The sequence below is a fragment of the Chrysemys picta genome, chromosome 20 (assembly GCF_011386835.1).
Source record: "Chrysemys picta bellii isolate R12L10 chromosome 20, ASM1138683v2, whole genome shotgun sequence".
Taxonomy (NCBI): Eukaryota; Metazoa; Chordata; order Testudines; family Emydidae; genus Chrysemys; species Chrysemys picta.
Genome location: NC_088810.1, coordinates 17,459,813 through 17,479,767, shown reverse-complemented (window position 1 = coordinate 17,479,767; position 19,955 = coordinate 17,459,813). Strand labels below are relative to the sequence as shown.

The 19,955-nt window shown below is 54.8% G+C and overlaps 1 protein-coding gene across 1 annotated transcript; it reads left to right on the top strand.

Moving 5' to 3' along the window:
• The first annotated feature begins 350 nt into the window (after positions 1-350).
• Positions 351-18,070, top strand: S100A10 (S100 calcium binding protein A10). The gene is made up of 3 exons (XM_005293704.5): positions 351-617; positions 12,123-12,275; positions 17,615-18,070. The coding sequence occupies exons 2-3, from the start codon at positions 12,144-12,146 to the stop codon at positions 17,774-17,776; spliced, it is 294 nt and encodes a 97-aa protein (XP_005293761.1). The 5' UTR covers positions 351-617; positions 12,123-12,143; the 3' UTR covers positions 17,777-18,070.
• The last annotated feature ends 1,885 nt before the right edge of the window (positions 18,071-19,955 follow it).

The following is a 19,955-nucleotide window of genomic DNA, read 5'->3' as shown; positions in this document are numbered from 1 at the left end:
AGATAGATAGATAGATAGATAGATAGATAGATAGATAGATAGATAGAGGGGGTGTATGAGGATAGATAGATAGATAGATAGATTAGATAGGGGGGTGTATGAGGATAGGTAGATTGATTGATTGATTGATTGTATGGGGATGGCTGGACAGACAGAGAGGAGCTGGGGATGGCTGGACAGACAGACAGGAGCGGGTCGGGGACAGACAGACCCACACAGCTGGACTGGAAGGCTGGTCGGTCTCTCTCACCAGCAGGCGCTGGGCCAGGACCAGCTGTTCCCTCTCCCACCTGGTCTCTCCAAGCCCCGGCCGCCCCGGCTCCGCCGCACTGCCCCAGCCGGCCGGTGCGGGGCAGGCAGACGGGCTCTCGCCGCTCGGCGGCTGGGCGCAGGCGGGCCCGGAGCGCGGTGCCAAAGGCAGAGGGCACCAGCGAGCCGGGCTCGGGGCTGCAGGGAGCCGCGTGTGACTCAGCCCGGGCCGGACTCAGGTTTCCCCCCGCCTCCCCCCGGATCTCCTCCCTCTCCGGCATAGTCTAGGGCCGGCGGCTCCAGTCCCACCCACACTCGCTGCGCCTCGGTCCCCGCACGGCTGTTCCGCTCCTGCGCTCCCAGCCAAGGTGAGTCGGGATCCCCGAGCCCCTCCTGCAGCGCACTGACCCGGGGGGGGGCAAAGCCCCCATCTGCGGCCACCCCTCAGCCTGGGGGGCTCTGGGCTGCCATCCTGCCCCCAGCCCCTCCTGCAGCGCACTGACCCGGGGGGGCAAAGCCCCCATCTGTGGACACACCTCAGCCTGGGGGGCTCTGGGCTGCCATCCTGCCCCCAGCCCCTCCTGCAGCGCACTGACCCGGGGGGGGCAAAGCCCCCATCTGTGGACACACCTCAGCCTGGGGGGCTCTGGGCTGCCATCCTGCCCCCAGCCCCTCCTGCAGCGCACTGACCCGGGGGGGGCAAAGCCCCCATCTGTGGACACACCTCAGCCTGGGGGGCTCTGGGCTGCCTTCCTGCCTCCAGCCCCTCCTGCAGGGCACTGACCCGGGGGGGGGGCAAAGCCCCCATCTGTGGACACACCTCAGCCTGGGGGGCTCTGGGCTGCCTTCTTGCCCCTCAGCCCGGACGCCTCAGCTGGATGGGGGAGGAGGAGGTGCCCCAGCCCTGCCCCCCCGGAGCCAGGAGTCAGAACGGCTGGGGGTACCCCAGAGCTTGCTGCTACAGGAATTGGGGGAGGCTGCAGAAGATGGATTTAGGAGCGGGGAGCCCTAGTCCTGCTGCCCCCGGGGAGGATAATCCCAGCCCGGGCGCCCCAATCCAGCCCCACTGGCTGTGGAGGTGGCACCAGGCGGTGGTCACACCCAGAGCTCTAGCTGCGGCCAGGAGCCCAGAGCACCGGGGGCAGGGACACACCCTGCAGAACAGCGGCCTGGGCATCACTCATTCGGCAGGGAGGGCAGCCGCCACTAGGGGGCCAGAGGGTCTGTCTGTCTGTCTGAGGTGGGGGCAGAACTATGGAGGACAGGCTGGTTACTAGTATCTGCTGGTGCCACTTGCCCCCCGACACGGAAAGGGCTCTGGGACGCGGCCCCTCCCTGGGGTCCCGCTCAGGTGTGAACGTTGCCGTGGGACGGAGTGAAATCTGCACTGGGATGGGATTCTGCCGCGGGACCCCAACTTTCTTTGGGAGACTTAGATGGTTTAGACTTTTTGAAAATGATGCATCTATTGGGACCCTGTCCTTGAGCCGAGCTTGTTGGTTTGTTACGCTCCTCTTTGCATGTGTTGCGTGGGGTAGGGTCTCTCCAGCACCCTCTTCTTTTCATGCTCCCCTCTGCCCCAGAGCTCTTGGGTGTGTCTAACCAATGGCAAAGTCCCAAGGTTGCTTTGCACTTCTTCGTACCACTTGGGCTGCGCCCCCTTTGCTAGTGCTCAGGATGGAGCCAAACCCAGGCCGGGGGGACCCCGCTGCACTCAGGGGAGTCACCCCAAAGGGTGAATGTGCCCTGTGTGTGCGTGTGCCTAGTTGCGGTACAGCTACTCACACTACACAGTCCCGTTCACTTCAGCCACCGGTCTGAGCGAGACCTTCACAAGCTCATCGACTTCAAGCTCAGAAGGGACCATCATGATCTGGTCTGGTCTGACCTCCTGCACATGGCAGGCCACAGAGCCTCTGACAGTCAGGACCCAGGTACTCCCTGCTGCCAGGGCTGACGAGGGGGGGGGAAGCTGGTACAAACTACCAGGGCCCGGCGGTCCGGAAGGGGGCCCCGGGGCCTGGCTTCCCCATTTCCCCCCCCCCCTTGTCGGCCCTGTTTAGCCGGTTCGCCCTTGCTGGGGGGACCCGAAAAATTTTTTTCACTGGGGCCCAAACCTGCTCTCGGCGGCCCTGCATGCCGCAGCAGTGACTAACTGGTAACTCGCTGCCAGGGTTGAGCCGTGTCCATAGCAGAACTGGCATGAGCGTCCCACGATCTGGGAAGCCTGGGTGTGGCCCCTGCTCTCAGACACTGGGCAGCCGGGAAGCGAGGGCACAGGCCCTTTCTGAGCTTTACAAGGGGATGCGAACAGCTTGAATGCTTTCGATGGCTGCTGTGGGGCCAAGGGAGGGCACATGAGAGCCAGATCGGTGCTCCCGCAAGGTACCCAGATGCAATACTTGCTATACAGATGCCATTGAGCAAGCGAGCAAGATAGATGGAGACGAGAGAGAGGTGGTTACGTGCAGGGATGTATAATCACAGCATTGAAAGCCGGCCAGTTTTTACCACAGATTTTGAGGACGCGCTGTTCTTTTCCAAGTGCCGCTGCGCTGCTCAGACACTCCGAGGTTCCAGGCTTCCAACTGGAGTTGCTTTTCTTGCTGGGCGCATGGGATGATTATAGATACCAAAGTCACTTCTCCTTTTGAACTAGAACAGATCTTCTGAAAAATAAAACCCACCCAATCTCGAGATAAAAGTGGCCGGTGATGGAGAATCCACCCTGACTCCTGGTCAATTGTTCCAATGGTTAATTGTACTCACGTGTTAAAAATGTATGCCTTATTTCAAAGATTTGTTTGCCGCCCCCCTACTTGCTGCCCTCTCTCTGCACAGCGTCGGTTTCCTTCTCGGGGCTGGGCCTGGGCTCTCCCAGAGCAAACCCCGGGCTCCGCTGGGGTTGCCCTGCACCGGGAGATGCCGTTTATACCCAAATGCTCCAGATGCTTCCCTGACTCATCCCAGTGGAATTGGGTCACACCCGTTTTGCATCGGTGTGTGTGACACAGGGCTGGCTCCCATCTCTAAGAACCCAGACTTTGTCACTGGGCAGGGAGGGACAGAGAGCTGGGTCCGTGACTTGACTGAATAACCCTTGGGGAAGAAGGCTCCCTCTTCCTACACTTGCAGTCTGGCTTCCAGTCGAGTGCCTGCTCCAGGAAGGCGCCTTTCAATAGGGTCTCTCTGATCAGCTCCTCAGAACCTGCCCTTGGGCTGGAGGTTGCATCGGGGCAGGACCTTCGAGGTGCTGTTGTTCTCAGATTGAGAATGGTGCACGCCCTGCCAGACTCTAGCAGGCAGAACAATGCGGCGGAGCTGGCATGAGCCCCAGTTAACGATCCAGGAACAGAGGTCCTTTGAGGAGACTTGCATTCCAGCCCCCCCTTCTTTCCTGGATCTGGAGGGATGGGCCTGCCACTCCGTTCCCAGGGTTTTTTTCCAACTGAAGTTAGAACGTGGAGCTGATGTGGGGAAGCACGTCTCAGCTCTGGCCAATTTTCCAGGCAAGCAGCCCCGAGCGCAACGGGCACAACCGCCAAGCCTGGCTGGGCTTCCTGTTTTTTCCATCAAGGTTTTCAGACACCAGCTGCAGATCTGAGGGCAAAGCAGCCTGAAGCAAACACAGAGCTAAGGAGCCAGTCAGGGGACAGATCTTCAGCTCGTGCCAGTTGGCATCGCTGCATTGACTTCAGTGGCCCTATACTGAGTCACACCAGCTGGGGATCTGGCCCACTGGCTTCAGTGGTGCTACAGGACAGCCCCCAGGCCTGGCAAGGAGTGGGCTGCTGAGACAGACGCCGCTCTGGAAGGGAATACAAAAACCGCCCCACTCGAAGGCAGCCCTGCTGTGTTTGGATAATTCAGTCCGAATGCTGTGTCCTTATTTATCATGTTGCATCCGAAGACCGCACAGGAGAGGCAGCGTTTCACAGATGGGGAAACTGAGGCACAGAGCCTCACTCCATGGTCGCACAGGCGGAGTCAGAAATAGAACCCAGAGTCCTGCCCCCCAGCCATGTGCGGTAACCAGTAACTCCCACCCCAGAGCCAGGAATAGAACCCAGAAGCCCTGTCTCTGCACTTCTCTAACCACTCCCCCCTGGAAAGAGAACCCAGGAGTTCTGACTTGCAGTCCCCCGCTCTAATTACTAGGCCCCACAGCTCTTATCAGGCAGCCTTGTGTCCACCCATGACATTTTATGGCCAGTTTCACAATATTTGGTGTTTTACTCAGAGCCCCAGTTTCTGGAGCCATGGCCCAGATCCTCATAGGTATTTAGGCACCTAATTTCCATTGATTGGTTGATTTCAGGATCTGGGCCCATGAGAACGTGAGCTTTCCTTTTAAAAAAAAAAAAAAGATAGCTTCTGGCCCTTTTGGTTGTGGAGCAAAGCTTGCAAATGTGACCCCTGGATGCTCAGAAACCAGGAGGCAAAGAAAGAGGGCCACAAATTTTTTTTTTTTTTTTAAATCTCATAATCTGGAAGCCAAGTTTGTGATTTTTCAGAGGCCCGACTCATGATTTTTCGGCGGCTGGGGTTGACGATCCTGCTTTGTGGTTCATCTTCAGTGCAGCACATTTGTCTGCCTTCCGGTTAAATAGCCACATGGTCTTGAAAGGACTCCTGGTTAACCACAGACTCCCCAAATCTGCCTGCAGAACATCTGATAAACACGAGGGCGAATCCGGAGTGACCCGGCTAACAAACGATAACGTTCTCCCACTGACGATCGGTGACGTGCGCCCCTGAGCTGCCCCACGGCTGCCACCCACAAAAGACACGCTCCTTCACGAGGCAGCGAAGGGGGAATGCCACCCCTGTGCAGAGGGCCAGAACATGAACTGCCCCGGGGGCAGCAGCGGCATTTAAGTGGCACATAGTCCTTGTGCTCTAGCTTCCCTGCGACTGAAAACATCAGTCCCCATAGAAGGAAATTCATTCCGCAGGTCCCAACCACACTACTTGATTAGTAAAGACAAAACGAGTGTGATGGTAGCACCTTGGAGCCAGTGAGAGATTGTCTCAGCAAAATCATTACAAGGGAAACCACGTTTCAAAATACTGTCCCAGCATTTGTTTGGCTTTAAAAAAAAAAAAAAGATAAGTGAGTTTTTCCATCATCAGATTGGGAGTCAGGACTTCTGGGTTCTCATCCCAGCTCTGGGAGGGGAGTGGGCTCTAGTGATCAGAGCAGGGGGAGTACGAAGTCAGGACTCCTGGGTTCTCGTCACAGCTCTGGGAGGGGAGTGGGGTCTAGTGATCAGAGCAGCGGGGAGGATGGGAAGTCAGGACTCCTGGGTTCTCGTCACAGCTCTGGGAGGGGAGTGGGGTTTAGTGATCAGAGCAGGGGGAGGATGGGAAGTCAGGACTCCTGGGTTCTCGTCCCAGTTCTGTGAGGGGAGTGGGGTCTAGTGATCAGAGCAGCGGGGAGGATGGGAAGTCAGGACTCTTGGGTTCTTGTCCCAGCTCTGGGAGGGGAGTGGGGTCTAGTGATTAGAGCAGCAGGGAGGATGGGAAGTCAGGACTCCTGGGTTCTTGTCCCAGCTCTGGGAGGGGAGTGGGCTCTAGTGATCAGAGCAGGGGGAGGACGGGAAGTCAGGACTCCTGGGTTCCCGTCCCAGCTCTGGGAGGGGAGTGGAGTCTAGTGATCAGGGCAGGGGGAGGACGGGAAGTCAGGACTCCTGGGTTCTCGTCCCAGCTCTGCAATTCATTCCCCTGTGACCTTGGGCAAGTCGCGAAGACTGACATTTTTGGAAACTTCAGGATGCCTCATTTTTGGGATTCCCAACCCTAGATGCCGACAGAGACCTAATTTCCAGGGGGGCTCAGCACGGGCAGTGCCCCTTGAGCCAGAAACTATTGCGGGTGCTCAGCATCTCTGCAACTGAGGCCTTAGGGGCTAAAACCGAGTGCCCAACCTCTGAGTTAGAGCCTCTGCTTTGGAAAATGTGAGTCTCCCCCCTCTGGGCCTAGGTCACGTGGGCTAAGGACACTAACCTTCCTCTGCAAAGTGCTTTGAGATCTGCAGATGCAAGCCCTATAGAAGAGCTCAGTGTTGTTATCATCCGCGTTTCCCAAATGTTATTCAACCAAAATGGTGGTGGTGCAAGATTCTTCTTTTTCTTCCAGTGATTTGCAACAGACTATCTAGGGACTGTCTCTTTGCTCTGTGTTTGTACAACATCTAGCCCTGCTGGGCCCTTGCCAACAACTGGGCTCCTAGGTGCTACTGGAATACGAACAGATCATCATGGTGCAACTCATAAGAAGGAGACATTTTGCTATCTTGCTTATCTGGCCCCCATGACTATAGTATCTGAGCATCTCCCAATTTTTGGTGTATTTATCCTCACAGCACCCATTTTACAGATGGGAAACTGAGGCAATGAGCGGTTAAGTGACCTACACAGGAAGCCTGTAGTGAGGCAGGGACTTGAACCCAGGGCTTTCGAGTGCCAGGCTAGCGTGCGACCGAGAATGAGTGGGAAGGGGTCTCCGTGAAGAGTTTTGTCCCTTGCGTTCCCCTCCCCGTCCCCAGGCTGGTTGGGTGTCACCCTACGCAGTTCCTCTGCTATCTGTCCCCACCTCGCTCCAAGCGGTGGTGGCTGTGATGACTGTTTGAGGCAGCAGAGAACCCACCAGCCCAGGACAGGTTGATCCTGCTCTTGGATGGAGATGGAATAATCGGAGTCATTTCCTCAGAGGCTCCTCTGGCCGCTTTTCAGCAGGGCTGGAAAATACTAGCTCAGGCCAGGCAGGGGCAGGGAGGACACCCTGGGATGGGGATGGGTGGGGCATGGTGACCAGCACTGCTCCAGCGAGGACTGCAGCTTCAGGGGGGAGGAGAACCTGGCCAGAAACAACGGAGTCCTGTTTATCACACATCAGGATTATTTTTCCATCCTGCCCTGTGTTTATTTTTCCATCCCCGCCCCGTCAGCAAACAAACCCTGTCTGCGTGGGGCTCCAGCAAACTCCCATTCTGGGATGGGGCTGGAGCTGTAGATGCTGTTTCATTGTATTTGCTCAGACGCTCTTGTTATAGGCTTTGCCCTGCCCTGGGTTGGACAAGCAGGGGACAAACTGGAATACTGACGTGGCTGCTTCCCTCCTGTCTTGCTGTTTGTCGCCCACCTGTTGCACAGCTGGAGTTGGGGAGCTTTTCCCTTGCTACGGGCACTTCACTTCCCACCCCAGCCTCTATTCTGAAGGCCAGCGTGAGCACCACATCCATGGGAAATGGACCAGAGAGAACAATATGGCCTGAGGCAGTAGATGAGTTGGGGCCCTCATTGGAGATTGGTCTGCATCAGGACCACCCTTCTCCCCAAATTTCAGATCACTTCCAAGTGCCCTGTTTGATTGGCCACCGTACTAGGCTCTCCACAGTTGGAAGCATGAGGTGCTACAGCCCGACCTAAAGCTCTCTAGTTGGGCGTGTAACATACTCACCCCTTGCACAGATCAGGCACTGAGGGGCCCCTCTCCCACCCACTCTGCGGTGGGTCACGTCGAGACGGCAGGGATAACACGGGAACAGCGGAGAACAGATCAGGTCCCCACGTCAGATGGTGGCCATGTGGTCAGATGAGCCGAGCTCAGCGGCTGGGATCTTGTCAGAACAGCCTGTGCAATTCTGTAGCTGCCACGCTTAACCCCAAACGGGAAACCCAGCCTGAACTCAAACCCAACCTCCTCACCCCATTCCTGGCCTGACACCGCAGTTCACCTACGAAGGGGGTCAAGGACCCAATCGCTTTGATTTCAGAGCCTGCCCAATCCCCTCTGCCCGCACTCCAGGGTTTGACTCTTTCTCCCAAGGCTGAATGGCGAGACGACTTCACAGAGAGGCCTCAGTAGCTCAGAACGGTGGAGATGGAGGAGAAGCGGCTGTTGCTCACTCCCATCTCCTCCCCGAAGCTCCTCATGCGTGAGGCGAAGTGGCCCGGGGGATGCTGAGACGGCAGCCCCCAAAAGACAATGTCAAGCTCTTAGGCGTGGCCTGTTGGTCAGGTTTTGTGCCCTGAGCTTCGAGTGATGGCAGGGTCCTGCTAATCCACAGCAAGGGGAGAGGAGACGGGGGGAGAACTACCGAATGCTGTGGACAGTGGCATGACCAGAGTAGCAGGCAGGCACCGGGTAAGAGTCACCCCTGGGAAGGAGCAAGTGTTCGCCATGAGGTGGGCTGTTAACTCGTGCATCTCCCTTTGCAATGGAACAGCAAAGGACTGGGACCATGGGGACCGTGTCTTCCAAAGGGGGCCAAAATGGCGGTCCCTGGGGTGGAGGAAAAACGGCAGCTGTGAGTGTGGTGACCAGGCTGAGGACCTCTTTGGTGCAGCTCCAAAGCCATCGCAAACGCCCAGGTGGGCAAATGACTGCCTGGCAAAGGAACACGGCCTGGGCAGAGCAGGTGGCATGTTCCACGCCCTGGCTGCTGGCTCCCTCCTGCTGTACCCCAGGGGAGCCGGGAATGTATCTCCCAACACTGAGCATTGGGGCCTCATTTGGAACCAAGATCCCTCAGACTTCACAGTCTTCCAAAGAAATCACTGATCACCGGACGGGAGCAGGCTGGGGGCCAGGCCAGTACCCCGCACAGACCCTTTGCGTGTCTCAATGCTCAGGGATGCCTGCGGTTCACTCCTTCTCCCTTCCAAGGGGCTCAGCTCAGTGCGTGGCACAGGGCGGGGATGTGCATGCGGAGGAGTTGCTGTGCACTGGTGGAATTGCTCGTACCTCACGTTCGCTGGCACACTGATGTACTAAGCGTCTGCGGGGCTCCTTTCCCTAGGGTCCCTGATGGAGGGCAGCAGCTGTTAACACCCATGGGTGGATGTAGCCCAGAATACAGAGTCTGTCCCCTCCCTTCGCATTCCTGCCATGTTCTCCTCTGGTGCTTTGGGCGGGCTGAGGAACGCACACGCCCGGTGATCAGCATTCTGAGCTCTGCCGAACATCTGCAGACGGGGCAGCCCATCTGGTTGACGTGGGGGGATGATTTTGCTCTATGGGAGGAGTTCTTGGCCAAAGTCCCTTGGCTCCCCGGAGGAGGAAGCTGCCGCTGACTGCTCTGGAACGGATTCCCTTGAGCAAACTTTTTAACCCTTACGCGGCCAGCGGCGCCTTTATGCTAGCGAATTCTCCGTGGTGCCGTCCATCCCACGGCGTTAAGGGTTGGCCTCATCCGTTATCCCAGCACGGCAAGTGCCCCCATCGCTGTCCCACCAACATGCCCCGCCCACACGCTCAGGGGACCCCCTCTGGAGGTTGGAGGGGGGGGGTTCTCTGCTGGGACAGGAGGACACATCATAAGGATGCACTCCGTGCCGGGAACGTTTGCTGCTAAGGGACAGAGACCCAGAAAACACGTTGCACGTGAGCCACTCCCAGCGGCAGTGATGTTATCACTGGTGTATTTGCACCAGATGACCAGGGAAAGAGAGGCTCCATGTCCCGTTCACACTTCCTCAAGCCAGCTGGTTCCCTCTGTCTGTCGTCTTTCATCTCTCTAGATTTTTTAAAGGAAGGCGCACCCCAAGGCATGGTACCATGTACACCATCAAGATAGTCACTCCAAAGGGGCTATATTCTTGTCAACACCAAAAAGGGATCCCAGCAGAAAAGCTGCTTTCCCCCACAGCAAAGATGGCTCGAGGAGGACATTTTTAAAAAGCTTTGTAAGCGATTACTCTTCCCCCACCCCCGGAGGCCCTACTCATGGGACTGCGGCATTCGCTACACGCCCCTGTTCTCACTTCTCTTCACTAACCGGCAGTGTATGAGGCGGTTGGATCTGGCAATGGATCAAAGTCTCCCGTTCCCGGTGGGGGGCAGAGAAAGGAATCTTCCCTTGAAAGACTTTGCTTTGACAATTCATAAAAAAAGCTACAGCGTTTAACAAGCAGCCTTGCTTTTCCTACTGACTCCGGTCAAGTCTTTCCGTTGAGTTCGCCCCCGAAAGCTGTATTCCCTCTCCAGTCATCCGCTGCTCCGTATGGCTGTGCAGTGCAAGGGCAACCAGTTTGGGGACCCAGCAGGGCATGCTCTTGGCTGGGCCGAGTAGTCACAGAACACTAGGCATGGCTCGTGGGTATTTTAAGACCTGTCAGGTTTCTCCTTAGCCTGGACATGCATCTCGGCTATACACCCACTCCACTAATTGCATCCTGCTCACCGCAAATTACCCCGGGAAATAGGAAGTGCCTTCACTTCCTGTCCCAAACTGCGGTGAACACATAATCATAGACGCTAGAGATGTGTGGGGGGGAGCCCTCTTATATCACCCACTCCCTCCCCTCTCAGGGGGATTGATCGCTGGGGGGACATTCTCTAATGTCTTGCTGCATGGCGTTACCATGCGTTGATAAACAGCTGCCATGTTCTACCCCAGAGGTGACTGCATTTTAGTGGTGGGAGAAGTGTTCCTGGAATATACAGGCTAGAAATCTGCCGCAGGATATGTGCGCTGGGCAGCTTTCGGCTCATCATTTGTTTAGTGGTTTGCAGAGATTGTTGAGCTCCTAAGGATCTTGCTACGAAAGGCCTAAAATAAGAAAATCAGCTGCTAGCCGCGCCTTTTGCTTTTATATTAAGCTTGTCTCAGGCGGCTTTCACAGGGATTTATATTTTGAACAATTAACTGTGGCTCAAAGCCAATTATTGACCTTGACGCAGGAATAAGGGGGTAACATTCCATGGCCTGGTCCTGTGCTAGGTCAGATTAGATTATCATAATGGACCCTTCCGGCTCCGAAATCTACGAATCTCTCTGCAGTACATTAAGAGTCAGTCTCTAACCCAGTGTTTTAATCCAGGGTTTCCCTTGAAAATACCTAAACCACCTCAAAAATGTCAATGCATCAGGCAACCTGGACAGAAATAACTGAGAGCTGTATTCGTTTCCCTAGTGCTGGAACATGAAAGAGACATCACAGAAATTGTCCAGTCGCTCCCCCTTTTTCTAATGTAAACCAAACTCTCGACGCTGCCCCCATTCAAAGCAATCTGTGTTCCATAAACCGTATTGTGAGTTAGGAAAGTGTAGTTACCCTGGTACACTTTGTTCTCCTTTTTATGTGCTAGAATGTCCTGACTTTGGGGTGAGACGCTGCATTGTATCAGTTTGATAGGGGGTTAACTGCTGAGAGGGGAAGGGATTTATTGTGCAATGAAATCCTTTGCTCTAGTGGCACAAGCCAGCGATTGTGATCATTGGGCCGAGCAGAGCTAAAATGGGAAAGGAGTCCAGAGGTTTGGATGCTGATCCGACCTTTATCCCATCTCTCCTGGCCTCTCCAGCGTCTGCCTGGCAGTTTTCCACCCTCTCTAAAAACTAGGCAGATGTCGGAATACAACCACATCGGCAACAGGTTTTTAAACCCGTGGAAAGTTTCCATTCGGGTCTGAGCGCTCAGAACCCACAGTGGTGGCTGCCTGCGGGAGTAAGAACCTAACTAGCTAGTAGGTTTGGCAGATGTATTAGAATTCAAGTTAGAAATGAGGCACCATTTTTTAATCGTAAGGGAGCAAACTACTGAGGGGAATGGTGGATTCTCCATGTCTTGATGTCTTCCGATCCAGCCTGGAGGCCGTTCTGGAAGATGCGTTAGTCAAACATGTTATTGGGCTCGATACAGGGGTAAAAGGGTAAAGCTCTGTGGTCTGCAATACACAGGACGTGACAACAGAGGATCTAATGGGGACCCTTCTGGCCTTGAAATCTATGAATCCAAACGGCAACGCCCAAGTCCCTCATAGTAATTAGCATGGGGGGGTCTTGCTCCTGGGGACAAAACTGAGTGCAGCTACTGAGACAAAACAAAGCTAACCGCTGTCTGTGCTATTTCTCCCCGCTTGGGCAGGCTCAAGAGACCCACGCAAAGATGCCGTCTCAGATGGAACATGCCATGGAGACGCTGATGTTCACCTTTCACAAATACGCCGGCGACAAGAACTACCTGACGAAAGAAGATCTCCGGGTGCTGATGGACAAGGAGTTCCCTGGGTTTTTGGATGTGAGTCAGAAATGCCGATAAGCCCATTTGCTGATTAATTCCTTCTGTTACGGTCCATTGGCTTGGCTAGTCCCAGTGGCTGGAGATTTGGGGCGGGGCGGGGGAGCGCTCATCCCTCCAGGCCAGGACTCAGCAGCGATGCTCCAGTGTGGTGTTAGGGGATGCTGTGCGGCTGGAAGCGCCTTCAGACGCAAAATCAAGGTCACAACCGTTTTATACTTTAGCAGGTTTTTACAAGTCAGGGCCGGATGTTCAGGTACCATGTCAAAGAAGTCAGACAGAGCAGGGAGGACAGGGCAAATGGACGAGATGGGACAGGACAGACAAGGGTCAAAAAAGAAAGAACCTAGGATCTAGACAGACAGAGTCCTCCCAGTCAAATTCCAGGTTGAGCGATTATAGTTTTTCTAGCTAAACTCCTCCTCTAACTTCAAATGAAGAAACTATTCTGCACTCAAAATGAGGGTCCAACCCAGCTGGCCTCTCAGTGCTACCGCAATATCCGCTAGGATGATTTCCCCTCCGAAAAATTCTTCTTTGACTTGCTCAATCAAAGCCAGCTATGGGATTTAGCCCTTCAACTTGCTGTTCGTTCACATCAAAGGAAGCCACGTGGTAAAGGTGGCTGATTGGCTTTGAAGACCTCAGCCCAGGTGCATAGCTGTTGGCGTAAGCTGGCTGCCAGGCTTCTCCCCAGAGGTGGCTGCATTTCCACAGTATGGATAGACTGTGTGTAAAAGGCTTTAGGGTGGGAGGTGCTGTGGGCTCCTTCCTGCTTCACTGCTGCCTTTGGAGCAAGGGGAGGGGAGGGGCCAGGATGAATGAGGAGGAGCTGTCTCTGGGCTGAGATCTGCTGTTTCCCCAGGGCAACTCCACCTCCAGTCCCTGTGGGTTGCACTGGAGAATTTGGCCCTCCGGCTTCTAGCCCCAAATTGCTCTCACTCTTGTCTCTCGAAAAGGCCGGATCATATTGAAGCCAGCGGCCAGGTTCCCATGGCTATGGATTGACCCCGCCGTTGGGTTTGAAAACTCTCAGCTGTGGCACGGAGAGGCAATCGGCCCCTTCTCCCGCTCCCAGCCCCTGTTGCATTCATGCACCGCAGATGCCAGGACTCACAACTGCCTCCAGCAGAGGAGGCTCTGCAGGGGCGGGGTCGCTGCTGCACTCGATTCCCTGCCATTTATCAGCTCGCGGCTGACACAGATGATGGGGAGAGGCACTGGGCAGCGTGTTCCCTTCCTGATAAATGATGCATCGTCCAAGACAATAGCATTTTGGTAACAGCCTGCTACGTGCCGTGCTATTAATAACCCTGCTGCCTGGTGCACTGCGTTCTCCCTGCTCCTTGGCTGTTATGGTTTGGTGCAAAGCAAGAAGAAGGCTGGAGGGCAGACACGTGAGAATGGCAGATGGGCAAAGCTCCCCCCTTTTGCCCCCTGATAAACCTCCCAAGCACCCAGCTGCGGTCCTGTAACTGAGGAATGACACCATGTCTGAGCAGTGACGGGAGTCGCCTCTCAGGAGGTGTAATACAGCGTGAATCACATGGAGCAGTTAAGTGACGTGCCCAGGGTCAGACAGTTAGTCAATGGCAGAATTGGGAATACGACCCAGGAGTCCAGGCTCCCAAGCCCCCACTCTAACCACTAGGCAACACTCCCTCCCGGGGCTAGGCACAGCACCTAGGAGTCCTGGCTGCACGGCAAATACGTTAAGCACCGACTTTGTGTTCACAAAGAGGATCCCAGACGGAAAGGGCATAGCCTGGGAGGGCCTGGAGACGCATTTCTGGGTAACTCGTGCCACGTTGAAGAGGGGACTGGGTGCTATCACTGTCCCTGCAGACGTGTCTTTTCTCAAGGAAAGCCAAGCCAGAAAGGACTGGATTAGCATGGTGTGATACAGGGCAGGCTTGCAGTGCATCAGCAGGTTGGCCTCTGGGTCAGGGAAAAGGGGCAGTGGCAGAGCTGTGTGTGTATGGAGCCCAGGGCTAGAATAGCAGGGGGCTGCGGATTGGGGGACATCGGCAGAGCTGTGGGGGTTCAGAGCTCAAGGCTGGAGTAGCGGCGCGCACAGCACCTCGCTGTCGAGGTGGCTGGGCAGAACCAGCAGGCACAGTTCCTGCCTGGTGCCAATTACCGCGGGTAGATCACTGCTTCCATAAGAACCGGATCAGCTCATGCTTTGGAGCAGGAAAGCATCATGAAGTCCTTGGAGATAACTGTCTTCCCCCGCCAGCGTCTCCTGTGCTTCCAGCGTTCACAGAGGCCAGGTTATTATGCAAGCTGGCATGGATGGCACAGGCTGATATAATCAGAGACCGATATTTAATGCTCCAGCCCCAGGACATCCATTCCACTGCATGGGTGCACATTGAGATTGGCAGCAATTAACCAGTGCGCTGTAGTCCTCCCATTACCCCCTGCCCCAGGGATACAGTCACCTCCATGGCAGGGCCTCATCTGCAGCTGGCATTGCTCCTGCTAACCCCAAGGCTGGATTTGGCCCATCACCTGTAACTCATCTAGGCTGGGTTTTCAGAGGCACCTAAATCCCATGGACTTTCAAGGATAGCTGTGTGCCTAACTCCCTTCAAAGCCCCAGCCTTGCTTTTACCACCGCGACATGGGGCCAGTTTCTGATCCCAGTGACACCGGCGTAGATCCAGAGTGACTGCAGGGACAGGACTGAGGTTGCTGTAGGGGATGTATTCTGATCTCAGGTACCCCGGTGTAATTCTGGAGTGACGCCCTTGAGGTCCCAGTTGACACCAATATTCGGGAGAGCTGAACCCGTTCTTGGTCCTCTCACCTAATTCAGTGCTTGGCTCCTTACTGATGCACATCAGTCCTGGCCCGCATCACACCCTGTCAGTCCAGGTGTATGGGGTGGAGAGCAGAGCTAAGAGGTCTTTGTCTGGAGTGGCAACAGCTTGGAGAAGCTGGTACCCATAAACTGCTGCTTATCACACACTTCCGGGCCCACGGCTTGTTTCCTCAGTCTGTAAAGCAAACCCTGGTTGCTTGCAGATGGTGTGCCGTGCGCAGAGCTCAGCCATTGCTTTGTTAGGTTTGGAGTGTGGCCTGGATGCACCGAGGTCATTGTTTATTGCTTGCTGTGCAAACCATGGGGTGAAAGGTTCCTCCCCAGCTGCGTCCTCCAGACCCCTTGTGCTTGGACTCAGAGGGCCCAGGCCTCTGTACAGGGTGGAGTTTCACTGCCAGAGCACAGAAATCAATCACCTCCAGAATGTCTCATTAGAAGAGATCCTAGAAACCAGAGCAAAAAGCCCTTGTCCCCAGCCCTGGGCGCACACGCTCCTTGCAATGCATGCGCAAGCTTTAAATGTCTCCTTCCTCTGCCTGGGAGACCATCACATTGCAAAATCCAACAGATCCTGCAGCAAACAATGCCTGCCATTCATTTTACGGGCTGCACACCTACATCACAGTTAGCATTCACACTACATTGGAGCAGTGCCACTGTGGATTTACCACCCCCACCCCCCAATCGAAAGACAAAATATACAGGAGCGGATCTATGAAGAAGCTGAAATCTGAGGAGAGGGGAATAGGGTGCAGGACTCCTGGCTTCTTTTCCCTTCTCTAGGAAAGGAATGTTTGGACAGTGGTTAGAGCAGGGGGTTTGGCATGAGGACTCCTGGGGTCTAGTTCCAGCTCTGCCACTGGCTCACTGTATGACCCTGCCCAAGTCACTTAACTGCCCTGTCATTCAGTTTCCCACCCTCAAGAGCACGCTGTGGAGCTATTCGTATTCGTGACCTATCAAGGACCAGGACCCCATTGTGCTGGGCACGACAGAGGATGATTTCGGGTGGTAGAACTGAGAATAACGAGAGGACATTAAGAAAAAGGAAACTTAGGTGAAACGGCAGGAGAAATTTCCAGACACTGAACTAGATCCTCAGTTGGTGTAAATCTGCCTAGATCCACTGACTTTAACAGAGCGATACTGATTGACGTCAACTGAGAGTCTGGCCCAGTGAGAGCTGCCTAGGAGGTGATCCATCTAAACCCTTGTGGTTCAGGCCATGAGCTAACCTCTAAGTGATGGGGTTAGGAGGGGATTTTCCCTGGGAGCAGGTTATCCCATCATCAGTTCAGGCTCTCTTGCATCTGTCTCTGAAGCAGCTGGTGCTGGAGACAGAATACTGGGCTAGATGGGCCCTGATCTGCTCTACTCCGGCAAGCCTCATGTTCCCACGGGAAGTAGTGAAAGCTACATGACTTTGGTCATTTCAAAGCAGTAGGAAATGTACCACTGGGACCAGTCGTGGGTGGGGAAGGGACTCAGTGATCTAATAGGTGCTTGATCACATGCCGAATGGAAACAGGCAGCTGTGGGTTCCAAGCCTCCCCGGGGCAAGGAGCCCACAGAAACCACAGCTTCATCAGTACGTCGTGCACGCAGCCCGCAGCGCTCAGGGGGCTGGGCCCATCGGTGTCCTTAGCTCCGGCTGGGTGGTGAAAGGAGAAGCCTTTTCGAAAGCTAGTTTACATTCGCTGCTCAGCGTTTGTATCTTGCTCAGGACGGGAGTGTTGCCTGATGTGTGCTACGCAAAGAGGAGACTCACCCCAGCACAGGGCCTGAAATCCATAGGTGCATCTCTTGAGCTCTCTGTACGGGGGCGGCGGGGAGGGGGAGGAGAGGAGTTTTACTTCTAGTCACCCTGGTTCAGCATGGGATATAGGCTAGTCAGTTTCAGGGCAATGCACTGGCCTGTCTGAATTAGGAACACTGCAGGGGGTGGAGGGAAAAGGAGTTTGAAACTACATTAAAAGATCATTGTTAGTTATTACTGGGGCTTGGGGCTGTTCAATGCACCAATAAGGACACTGCCCACGACCCAAGGAACTTGCATGGTCATAGGGCCCCAGTCCTCCAACCTGATTCATGAAGGCAGGCCCTCCCACCCACTCGGATTGGAGCCTGAAAGACAGGCACAGGGGAACTAGGATGTATGGGGAACGTCAGAGCAGGAAGAAAGTGGAAAGACCGGGCAGCATGTGTCTTTTAAAGAGAGGTCCAGATGCCACAACGATGGGCACTATACAAAGCCCCACACAGATAAGCTATGGAAACAGTGAGATGGACGGAGGGATGAACAGATAGATGAAGGGATAAGGAGCCCCTGGAATGGGGGAAGGATGGATATGGAGCCAATGGGATGGAGGGTAACAGATAAATGAAGATCTATGGAGCCACCAGCATGGATAGACAGACAGACAGGCTCCCACACTCTTGCTAATGGAGCAAATTCAGATCCATTAGCTCACAGCCCCTTCTGGTTTTTCTTTCATGTATTTTCCCTTCCCAGAACCAGAAAGACCCCATGGCCGTGGATAAAATCATGAAGGACCTAGACCAGTGCCGGGACGGCAGAGTCGGCTTCCAGAGCTTCTTCTCGCTAGTGGCTGGGCTGACCATCGCGTGCAACGACTACTTTGTGGTACACATGAAGCAGAAGGGGAGAAAATGAAGAGGTGACCGGAGACGCGCCCTGCCTAACTCCTAAACCCCGAGCCCTATAAAGGGGGCCACGTCGCAGCCTGGATCTGAGCTCCCAGCTGGCCATTGAACCAATGGAAAGTTGGGCGCGTGGATCAAGGACACAATGTGATCCTCCGAATGTGCAAACAGACTCCCGAGTCGCCGTGTAACAGGCACGAGAGAGTCGGCTATCTCCGCCCCAGAGCAGCTTATGGTTTTTATAGTGTATCCATGCCTTGCCCTACAATAAAGAATCCCTCCCTTTGTTTTTTTTAAATCCTAACGGCGTATAGTTTTTTTCCCTCTGCACTGGCCTTGTCTGATCAGCGTCACTTTAGAGGGAGCTCTGAAGGGTGCAGGAGGCATGATAAATCCGAGATGATGGAGCTTGCAAACTTCCAGAGCTGGCGCATAGAGCGTTCTGGAGATACACACAAAGCTGGCACGGGGCACCTGAGCTTTGAGACACTGAGGGTCACGGGGGCAACTTGCCAGGAGTGGGAGGGGCTTGCCTGATTGACATATATTTGCATGACTTTAAATAAAAAATAAGAGCACTTTTTAAGAGCATGCAAAAAAGTGTATGGAGCATACTCTGCTCGCTGCCCTAATACAGTCTCCAAGAAGTCCATGCAATGCCCTCTCCCTCGCGCAGTCCCAAACACGCCGTGTGTGCTCCCAGAAAAACCCACCGACATCCATGCAGAGTCCCCGATTTGCACCAGCGAGGTGGGATTTGCACTGGCCGAGTTCAGGCGCGTTTGAAGTGCACCAGTCCCATCGTTTCAAGCTGATACAAATACAGCTTCAGATTTGGAAATCTGGCTGTGCAAAAGAGCACGCTCCCTGGGGCTGATGCATTGTCTCTTCTTGTTTTGGCCTGATCCAGATGAACCACGGGTCATCTAGAGCCTCCCAACCCTCGGCCCCAATTCAAGAGAGAAATCTCAACAGATGTGGAAACAGCGCTGGGATTTCAGACCAAGCAAATGGCCAAGTGCCGGCTCAGAAACCCAGTGCAAAGGGCATGACTGTGGAAAGAAGCAACTGCTTCCTACCACGCGCCGTTGTCTGAGTGCGGCACACGGAGCCTGGTGCCCCTCTTGTATCTTTAACGGCAAGAGACGCTCTGGCCCTTGCCGGCCAATCGATTTTAACAGAGACTAAGCCACTGAGGCTAGGACAGGATTTTCCAGCAGGTTCGTTCGTGTGACTGCTACTCAACAGGACAATCTTTAATTCCCGGAGGCTCCAGGGCAACCCTGGAGGGCTGGCAACCCTAGACAGCCCTGAGCGTCCAAGCTAAATAAGCAAGGCTCAGTGCAAATGACCATGCAGCAGGAAAGGCAGCTGGGCGTATATCAGCCCCTAACATTCACGTAGCCCTTAACCCAACGCGCTAAATGACACCTCCTTTGCTTCCCCTACTGACATGGAATTTCTGTGCATCCCTCCCTAAGTGGCCAGTGCTGATTGGGGAGCAGATGCCAAGCCAGCCAGAATATTGCTGGAAGCATTCTTCACATTTGCCTGCCAGATCGCTGGCTCTGGTCACCCAGGAAAACACAGCTGTAGGGCCTTTTTGGAGGAATCCGTTAAGGGGCTGACTCATCACAAAACAGCAGCTGAACTGGAACCTGGCACCAGAGTGGGGATTGGGTCCGAGGGAAGCTGGGAGTCAGGATTCCTGGGTTCAATTCCCGGATCAGGGAGGGGAATAGAGTCTAGTGGTCAGAGTAGGGTGTCAGGGCTCCCGGGAGGGAAATGGGGTGTTAAATCAAGGAGGGTTGGAGTCAGGATTCCTGGGTTCAATTCCCGGATCAGGGAGGGGAATGGAGTCTAGTGGTCAGAGTAGGGTGTCAGGACTCCCGGGAGGGAAATGGGGTGTTAAATCAAGGAGGGTTGGAGTCAGGATTCCTGGGTTCAATTCCCGGATCAGGGAGGGGAATAGAGTCTAGTGGTCAGAGTAGGGTGTCAGGACTCCCGGGAGGGAAATGGGGTGTTAAATCAAGGAGGGTTGGAGTCAGGATTCCTGGGTTCAATTCCCGGATCAGGGAGGGGAATGGAGTCTAGTGGTCAGAGTAGGGTGTCAGGACTCCCGGGAGGGAAATGGGGTGTTAAATCAAGGAGGGTTGGAGTCAGGATTCCTGGGTTCAATTCCCGGATCA